Source organism: Crocodylus porosus, unplaced genomic scaffold (genome assembly GCF_001723895.1).
Source record: "Crocodylus porosus isolate Cpor-Errol unplaced genomic scaffold, CroPor_comp1, whole genome shotgun sequence".
In the NCBI taxonomy this organism is placed as follows: Eukaryota; Metazoa; Chordata; order Crocodylia; family Crocodylidae; genus Crocodylus; species Crocodylus porosus.
This window is the reverse complement of record NW_017728906.1, coordinates 42368247-42378206: the sequence shown is the minus strand read 5'-3', so window position 1 is coordinate 42378206 and position 9960 is coordinate 42368247. Positions and strand designations below refer to the sequence as shown.

The 9960-nt window shown below is 40.3% G+C and overlaps 1 protein-coding gene across 1 annotated transcript in view; it reads right to left on the bottom strand.

Annotated features, from left to right (window-relative positions):
• Positions 1-9960, bottom strand: part of UMODL1 (uromodulin like 1) — an 81598-nt gene that overhangs the window by 45261 nt on the left and 26377 nt on the right. The window contains exons 5-9 of the mRNA XM_019557113.1: positions 7923-8115; positions 6446-6586; positions 5679-5801; positions 3666-3920; positions 2447-2559 (exon numbers count right to left, since the gene is read on the bottom strand). Coding sequence (XP_019412658.1) covers positions 2447-2559; positions 3666-3920; positions 5679-5801; positions 6446-6586; positions 7923-8115 — 825 coding nt within the window. The remainder of the gene's footprint in view (positions 1-2446; positions 2560-3665; positions 3921-5678; positions 5802-6445; positions 6587-7922; positions 8116-9960) is intronic.

Sequence of the window (9960 nt, the reverse complement as noted above, 5' to 3'; positions counted from 1 at the left end):
TGACTTCCTGCCCTTTGGGCAGGGGGCTGGACTCGATGATCTCCCAAGGTCCCTTCCAGCCCTAATGTCTATGAAATCTATGAAATACATTTATTTTCTTTGTGTTACTTGAAATAACGCTGACACCACCAATAAATTATACTTTACTAGCAATCAGCTAAATAGAGCTATGTATTGTGCTGGTGGAATTACAGCCGTCAGCAAGCCAGAGCATGGTGATGAGGTGCACACTAGGGGTCACACCAAGCTATTGACTCCATAAATTTGTAAGCTTGGAGTGAACAGGCAAAGTGGAATGAACAGGCAAAGCTTATTTTTCAGTGGTATGACAGGTCTCATTCAGGAGGCAATGAAGACAAAGGCTGTGTACACATACTCAAATGACCAGGGAGAAGTCTCTGGAGTTGTTCTCCATGTAGAAAAGCTTATCCAGTGATGCCTGATCAGACATTAGAATACCAAGCCGATGAAGAGCAGAGAGAGCTGCACTGCTGATGCTGTGAAGTCAGGTGGCCTGTGCACACACCTCAATGTGCTCTGCTGTCTACCTGGCAACAGATGGCAGCAATGCACAATGTAGCCCTGAATGGCTGACCTAGACTGCTTAAAATCAGTCTGTGTCTCTGTACAGCACAAGGTGGAATTGCATGTTTTTCTCCCTTCTCAGCTAGAGTAGCAAAGTCCAACCTGAGTGACACACCGTCTACCTGGGGGAGGGAAGGGGGAAGGGCAGGAGGAAAGTACCTTGGGATGTTGTGCTGTGGCTGTTCTCAGAAGGGTAAGTGGTACAGACACTCACTCTCCCAGGAGAAACCACAAGTTGTGGTTTCTCCTGGGAGAGCAGCAGCTCTCTCTGGAGAAACTGAATGTTTGTATGTGACCTAATAGCCTGTGGCTTGGTGTTACACTGAAAATATGTTTTTACTTGAGTAAATAGATACACCCATGGAAAATGGCCTCTACCACTTACATGGTCTATTGGGGCATTTATACACATACCTTTGCTTGTTCCAATGTGCCAGGAGTCCAATGTCTCAGAGCAGACTTGATTCATCAAGTCTGCAGAGCACACAAGCTGATGTGCCCAGCGCTGCATCACATGCATTTGTATAAATGACAAAATGCACATCAGTGCACAGAAAATAGCACTGGTGCACTTTTTAACCTAAAACACCTTCAGTGTGTTCAAAAGTGCACTGCTGCCATTTTCTCAGTGCTGATGCACATTTTGCTTTTCTACAAATGCCATTGATGGCTACAGAAAACTTTATATTATTTTTCAGTAGAAAGTTACCCATTTTTCATGAGCAAGTGTCCAACTGGATGGAGACACAGCTGTTGTGCCTTCTTTTAAAAATGTGACCCACAATATACTGTCTTTTTTACCCTTATAATCATAAATGGATCTACATCACCTTGACTGTGGGGAAATTCTGGGCTTGGATTATGATCTTAACTTCATAATCTGGGCCTGATTCAATAAAATGGATTAGAAGCAGAAGGCCATATTTGAAACTCCCCATGCTTTAGAGAACTTCTCATTGGATTCCAAATTTCATGATACAAGTTGATTTATTTAATCAATCATGATTGCTGAATCAGTACAAACTGGACATGTCTACATGTGCCCCTGACTATGCATTTGGTACTACGTGGTCATATAGTACTGGCAGGTACCGCACAGTCATTTAATACTTGCTTCAGTACTCACTGCTATGGCGATGTAGTATCTAAGAATGACCAGGCACCCCAGGGACAGTGGAGTACTGGGGAGGGTATGGCACAATCATTTAGTACTTGCTTTAGCTACAGGTTTAACCAAAGCAAGTACTAAATGATTGTGCACTGCAGTATCCCCTGGTACTGTGCAGTATCTGCTGGTATTTGGTACTGTGCATTTAGTACTTGCTTTAGCAAATACTAAATGACTGTGCAGTGATTTAGCTGTGATGTAGCTCATCACTACAGTGACATAGCATCTCATGTATATACACTCACAGGGTATAGTATGTCCATACCTAATGCATGAAGTTCTAGAAAAATCCAGACCAGTCACTTTTTGAAGGATAAAGAGCTCCGAGAAAAAGTAAAACTTGGTTAAAAAAGGGATCACACAGTGAATATGATGCCACTTGAACATGTCAAAGATTCATTAAAAATCCTCACATCAGCTTACTGGAAAATTAATAATCACAATAAAAATCTTTCAGGAAGAAGTCCATCCACCTTCCTGTTTTTAATTCACTCCTCTGAAAGGTAAAACTCTCACTGGCTTCAGTGATAAGAAGGTCAGTGCCTAAGTTGCCAATAACTTTTGTTTCAGTCAAATGAAAGTCAAAGAAAATGGTGCAAGAATTTCTAATGGTTACTGTGCATGTATAAATCTTCCCCATTACACTAAATTAATCCTACATAGAAAGATTACGCACACAGAGTTTAGTGTTACCTCAGTAAGCAGCAATCTTGAGAATTCTTGATATTCCAAGCTACTAGTGTTGTGGAGCTGTTCAGTGAGATTATAGTTCAGGATCCTTATTATAATCCCAAATATCTGGGCATCTATAAGACACATTAAAATAGTGATAGTGCAAAAGAGAAAATGGTTTGATCAAACCTGAAGGATCCATATTAACGTCTCAGATCTGGGCTTATGTCCAAAGCCAAATTGAGAGAAAAGCCTTAGTGGCATAAATCAGTGTAGCTTCATTAAAATTAAAAGAGCTACTTTGACCAACACCAGCTAATTCTTCAATATTCCACCAGGGGTGAATTTTCTCCCTTGCCCTTGCTAGTGATTAACTTTTACCTTGACACATTGGGTTGGTTAGCTAACAGAATGTAGGTTCTGATCTGATTCAGACAAGGAAATCATATCTTGCTTACATGGGAACCAAACAGCCTTATAAATTTAAAACAAGGGGCTTGTAACATTAGTCAAGTGTATGAAACTCTGTAATACACATAGGCACAGGAGGGCAGCTCAGTGCCTGGGGCAACCACAATGTACAGAGCAGCATCAGTTGATAGCCACAGTTACTTTTGCGCCCTGCCCTGCAACAAAAATGGTACCTGGAAATACTGCCCCAATCACATCCCGCCTCAGTTAGTCTACTGATAATACAACACAGCCTCTGCAAGTGTCCTTACACAGCTCTTGTCCATTGGCCCCAACTTGTCAAACACAAGCTCATCAAAATCTGGCCTTCACCTACACAGTCTCTTTCTTTGTGGTATTCTGAGAAAAGCCTTTAATTGATAACCTTGAGTATATCACCAGATTTCCTTGTTCATCCCTCAGTCTAGCTATATAAACAGGAAAAAGCAGGGCGACCCTCAAAATTCATGGGAAATATGCTGTGCATCAATGGCAGCTGAATGTGCTGCCAAGCTGTAACTCCACACAATCTACATTAGATTTATGTCTCTAGTTGTCTGAGTCAGCATCAAGCAAATGCACTGCTTAATCAACTGCATAATAAACGACCTACACCACTCAGAATATGCCCTGCTCATCTGATTGTCTGTACTGAACTGGCATTGGCTTAACAGAAGAAGAGTGTTTTGAAAAAAAAGATGGAAATGAGTGTTGAGGGGATAATGGAGTATCATTAAAGCATAGAAAATGGGAACAGAAAGAAATGAAATATCTCAAATTGGATACTTACTAGTTTTAGCACTTTGCTGGGAGATGATGGTTTTTCCACAAGTTTCATAGCTTATCTTCACCAAATACATTATACCTGCTTCCAAGTCAGACACATCCACTCTCATTTCTGTAGTTGCTATGCTTTTGAAGATATCTTTGCCCTTGAAAACTTCAACTTGGAAAGTGTGATTCAGAGTGGAATTCACACTCCAGGATACTTCAAAACCGTTACTAGTAACACTGAAGATTCTGTGGTTTCTAATTGCAGAAGAATCTACAGTAATATTGGGGAGACTCATCAAAAGAGAAAGGAACATTTTGTCCAAGGAAACAAATCCAAAATGCTTCTTTTATGATCAATAAGGTAAAACTGCTCTTTGCAATATACAAAGCCAGATTCTGCCACCCCTGCACTGAGTCAACCTTTGTGCCCTAAGTGGCCCAATTAAAGCAATTAGTTATATACATTTATAACTAATGTAACAGTTATTATTTGTTTTCCATTTGCCACTAGCACTTGTGATTGATTTACAGTAATACAAATACCTATTCTGATAGTGATGGGATTACTCATCATAAGTAAGGATGCAGAATTATGAATCCATCAAGACAAGCCTTCATTGCCCATGGAATAATGATTATATATAAAATATGTATAAATGTTTTGTATTTGTATTGGTTTATTTATCAGACAAATGCTGTCCTGACTTATACCTGAAGTCACACCACTAATTTCAGTGATATAAGTGAGAGAAGAATATGGATTCATTCTATTTAGCAAACACTCAGGACTGAATTGGAGAATGTGGCATCGAGAAACCATAATTTCTGCTCTTCTTTTTAAAGCTGATTGAGCTTTTTCAGAAAAAGACGGAATAAAAATTTCTTAAAAACAGGTCTGTTTCAACAAAACAGATATAGTTCCAGTCTCCCAAGATAGTTGCCTACTAGGTAAGTCCTAAGGACTGGAGATATAGGGCCTTTGTACACACCACAAAATTTGCCTTTAAAGTGGTTTAAATGCCCTTTTGCAGCACTTTAATGATGCGGCTGTTTACACTGTCAGCAGCATAATGCGCCTTAATGGTGTGGCTGTTTATACTGTCAGCATACTGCACAATAAATGGGATAAACACAGCAAAATAAAACACTTCCAAGGTGTTTTAGTTTGCTAGGCTACAGCCGCAGAGGGAAGCACTGGGCCCTGTGCAGCTCAGGGGCTGTACAGGAAGCCCATGCAGGCAGCCCGGCAGCAGCTCATGCAGGCAGGCTCAACTGAAGGAAAATAAATAAATAAAAAATCAGTGAGCCTGATCTTTTTTTTTTCCCTCCCCGGAGCCTGCCTGCCTACCTGAGCTGCATGAGGTCCTGGTGTTCCCCTCCATGGCTGCAGCAGCTGGTGCTTCCCACCACAGCAGTGCCCCCGGGAACACCTGGGCTGGGTGCCTGCGGGTGGGTACCGCCTGGGGGGTGCTGCCACCTTAGAGGGAAGCACCGGCCCCCTTGTAGCTCAGGGACCACTCGGCCTGCTGGCAGCTCACCCTCCCCTCCCCACCACCAGAGAGGAAGGTAAGGATCAGGCCCAACCCTTTTGTACATGCCACAGGGATTTACTTCAGTTTAATTCTCCCTAAATTGAAGCAGTAGGTTTTTGAAAACATCGCTTCAATTTAGGGAGAATTAAATCCCTGTGGCATGTACAAACAGCCATATCTACTTTTCTAAAATAACTTTAATTTAAACCCTCTGTTGAGGGTTTAAAGGTGAGGATGAAGACAGGAGTCAAAAGCAGTGAACATCTCAGTGATTTAGACAAAAGCTGACTTTACAACCTTTCGATCTCATAAGAAAAATGGAAAGAGTTTGTCCACGGGATATTTCTTAAGTAAGGGAATTAAACTAGGGTATACAATGGTTAATCTCTTGGGGCTCTTTGTTACTGTTCTCCATCAGATGTCACTGTAGATATCATAACTCAATCATTTTCAGGACAGAAGGGAAGGAACAAGTGATGAAACTCAATGTTACTTACAGCATTCTGAATCAGTAGAGTTCTCAGATTTTGGCAGAACAATTGTTGAATTATCTAGAGAGACAGAACTATTGCTAGTACTAACTGGATCCAAAGCTGATCTTGGAGTAGACTCTATCATGTCTAGGAAAAAAGGAAATTAATAAGCAAAACAAATTATCTAGTAATACATAGCCAAAATAAAAATCTTCTACATATTCAAAAGCTTATAAGCCTTCAGACTAAACTAGTTCAATATGCATAATATAATAATATTTTCCCTCTTCCAATTGATACCTTAAAACTATCTTATATCTCCAAGGATAACAAACCTGTTTGCTATGGCCCTGCTAACTAATTCACCTGCTTAATGCACACAGTTCAACTGAAATCTGTAGGCTCTATGCAGATGCCTAAACGTTTTGTTGCGTTGGTTCCAGGAAGAAACGTTGGCAGTGGATGATTTGACCTTAGAAGTTCCCAGGAGTTGAAGCTAAGGTTTTGGCAGATGGACTGGGGGCAGCTAAGTTTTTAGGCAATAGGAAAGTACAAGAGATAGCTTGGGAATGTGAGATGAGGACAGGGATGTAAAATGATTAGCAGCAAAGCAGCAAACTTCCAGCTCCTCTGTAATCCACCAATGACAACTCAAGAGAGAACAGAGAAAAACTGTGCTGCAAAAAATCATGGCTTGCAAATGGCTTCTGATGGTGTGTTAGAACATCCCCCACATGGGTGCTCACTACTTCCGGGCGGAAAAAAGGGAAAATTAAACCCATGTTTCCTACCTTTACATCCTCCACTCAGATGGCTAGAGTTTGTGTCCACGTGTTCATGCTCACATGTACAACTGTAAAAACCTTCCATGTTCCTGCAAAGCTCTTTTCTGGGGCATGCATTGAGTTCAGCATACGAACATTCATTTACATCTAAGGAGAGGAATTCAATTTAGGATGGAATTTACAGGTATCCTAAGAGCAGTATTTAGATTCATCACATGTAAATCCAGACTATGAACCAAACTATGCAAATGTGAACCTGAAGTAACCCTACCTCTGTGTAGGAGTAACTGAAATAAAAAACTGGGCTACGAGCAATTGAAAAACCCCTACTTTGAAAGAGTTGTTTTTCATTCTCAAGGCTAATTCCACAATGAAGCAATTTTCTGTATAAATTATGCAAGGATGTTTGACTTTGGAGAGTGTTCATGGCTTGTGTCTAATTCAGTGCCCATTATAGAGGAAGCAAAAGAACGGAGGAATAGAGGAATGCTAGTTTCAATTGAATCTCTTTCCTGCCTCTCTTGCCTCTGCACCCAGAGATCCCACTGCACAGCTATGTTCTCCATGAAGTTCTTGGCACTCACAAGAACTTCATGGAGGAAAGGAAAATGCACTTTGTCATCACTCCCATGCCCCATGGTTTGGCCATGAAGGAGAGTGTGCACCTGCAACATAGACCTTCATTATTAGTACTTTCCTAGCACCAGCTCTGATCCAATTCTACCACTTCCAGATCTATTCTATTTATATGACCTCAAGATTGTTTGACAAACTTGACAATTAGTGTAGCCCTTTCTTACAATTCTAGGGCACAGTTTTACACTTACTAAAACTGCTGAAGATCCTTGCATTGAGCTCTGTAGTAGTTAGACTGAGTCTTCACAGATAAGCAAGCATTATTCTTTTAGGGGGCAGTTTATGAAAGCAGTGTCTAGCCATGAATATTTTGGAGCTTAAATATTCCAGTACTTAAATAGCCATATTTGTTAGCTCAATCATATGAAAAAATGACAGGATCCAAAAACGTGCTCTAAATATTAAGCAGCTATTTCAGTATAGCAATTAGTGGACTAGAAATACTCATCCGACTTGCAACAAGTCTGTAAAATAGAAAGCATGTCTGTTTTCCAAGTGTACCTTGACATTTTTATTAAAGAATAATAAACTATAATATATTTACTATTTTGTCCCTAATTCAGGACAATATGTCTTTATATTTAAAATAAACATAAAGATGTGCTACATTATTATGAAATTGTATTGTTTCTTGAGCAACCAAGAACATTCCCCACCAAAATACTGATATCCAAAATACTGATATCCAAAATACTACTAATTATAAACTTATTTTGCTCTCAAGTGGGTGTTTTAGACGCACCTATTTAAAAATTTCCACCATATAGTTCTCATGAAAATCAATGGGACACAAGAATAACATCACTGAAAAAGGTCCCCAAAGGACATTGTCATACTAAACAATCACCTTGTACATCTATATCGATAACTTCATACACACGCCTCATAATGCCTTTCAGCAAAGAAGAAATTTTCATTAGTGAAGCTGGTTCATATAATCCAATGAGAATATGAGATATTACTGTTCCAGAGTATGTATCTGTGTGAGCAGTCTGGATGTGGTATACTGAGGAATGAAAGGGCTGTAGTGCGCCAGTCGTCTGTTAAAAAAAAGATGAACACGTTTTTGGTTTCTTTAGCAGTATAACTGAATAACATCCTAATAATTAATACTAAACTAAGAAAAGCAAGAACTGTTTCAGACTTAAAAATTTAGGCAATATGCAACATTCCAGCTTATCTTATTTCAGAAAAAAAGAAACAGGATGTGAAGAAAATTCTTGAGACCTTTTTAGGATGATGCTTTAAAACAGGGACCTGGAATTTGGCAAGGAGGTGGCCTGTGTCAGGAATGTGTTAGCTGTTGTTCCTGCAAAAATCTACCCAAGTTTGACTAAGTAAAAGCCTTTTAATAATTTGGATTTGCACTAATATGGTAGAAACCACTTACACTCAATTTAAGCTAAATCTCTGAAAATTCCATATTTAGCTCCAGCTTCTAACAGCTTCCCATTCTGTGCCCACACTGTCCCCACAAAGTAAGTGATCTTTTGTATGGGCTCACTAGGACTTTTCCTGTAACTGCAAGTCTCAGTTGTGTCATTCTGGGGCCGAGCATCAGAACCTTTAACTAGATATTGACAACACAAGTCTATGACTAATTGTGCAAGTCAGAAGAAGACAGTCAGAAGAAGACACTGGGACTGGCTGGGCAAAGGAACTGGAGTTGAGAGTCAAGGAGTAGACAGAGATGGCTGACTTTGGCTGGGCAAGAAGAGGGGGATTAGATTCTGTAAGAGAGAGAAGAACAGGGAAAACACATCTCATGAAAAACAGTTACACAGGAATCTATGTCTTGCCATTTCTTAACTTTTGAGCACTTGACTTTGCAATATTAATTTTCCTTTATCCTGTTCTTAGGGTGTAATTGTTATCTATAATGCATGTACTATAGGTGCTCTGCAAGCTAGGTTGGTGTCCATAAGACATTACAACTTGGCTGATCATCACAGAGATGAGGTACTGGTATGCAGTGTAGTGAAAAAAACAGTTTCTGTTTGACGTGGCTTCTTGTAGCTAAGCTATTTAATATATACTCCCCTATTACTGTTCTCTACTGGTTAACCTACTCTTAAGAAGAAGATAAGGACTGGCAGTCTTTAATTTTATTAGGATATAATACATGAGAGTCTAGGTTCATAGGAAAACCTTGTGATATGTGTGTGTGTGTGTGTGTGTACACACACACACACACGTATACATTATATATACATATACACACACACACACACGTTGCTCAGCTACAATGTGCAGGAGACATTAGTGATGAGGGGAAATAAAAGCACGCACAAACTGGTAGTTAAAATAAATTGTGTTGGGTATTTTGGCCAAAGTGGGAAAGCTCATTTTATTTGGATTTTGCCCTTAAACTTTCACTAATAATTACAAATTGGTAAATCTTGGGGCAGGGTATAAAAAAAAAAACTTTGATTTTATTCAAATACACTTCTCAAAACCTTGATGCCTATCTAGACACCCTGGGCACATCCAGATGAGTGCGTATGTGCCTCTTGCCCTGTCTCAAACCCCTTTGAGACAGGTCAACAGGCACACGTGGGAACGAAAAAACGTTCCCCATGCTGCAAGTTTGCAGCGTGTGGGTAAAATTAGACCCCTGGATATCCAGAGGTCTAAAAAAAAAAAAACCAGAGTTAAAAAAGTGGGGCAGGAGACCATTCCCTGAGGCAACTGGAGGCTGGGTCCTCCACAAAACCACTCTGGCTGCCAGAGCATTTCTGTGGTTGACCCTTGCCCTGATGCTGAAGCATACTGCCTGCCAGGTAGCGTGCTTCAGCAGTAGGGCTCCAATGCCGATAAGTAAGGGCTTGGGGGAGGAGACTATGGGTGGGACACCCACTGGCCTTGCCCACTCCCCCAGTCCCCCC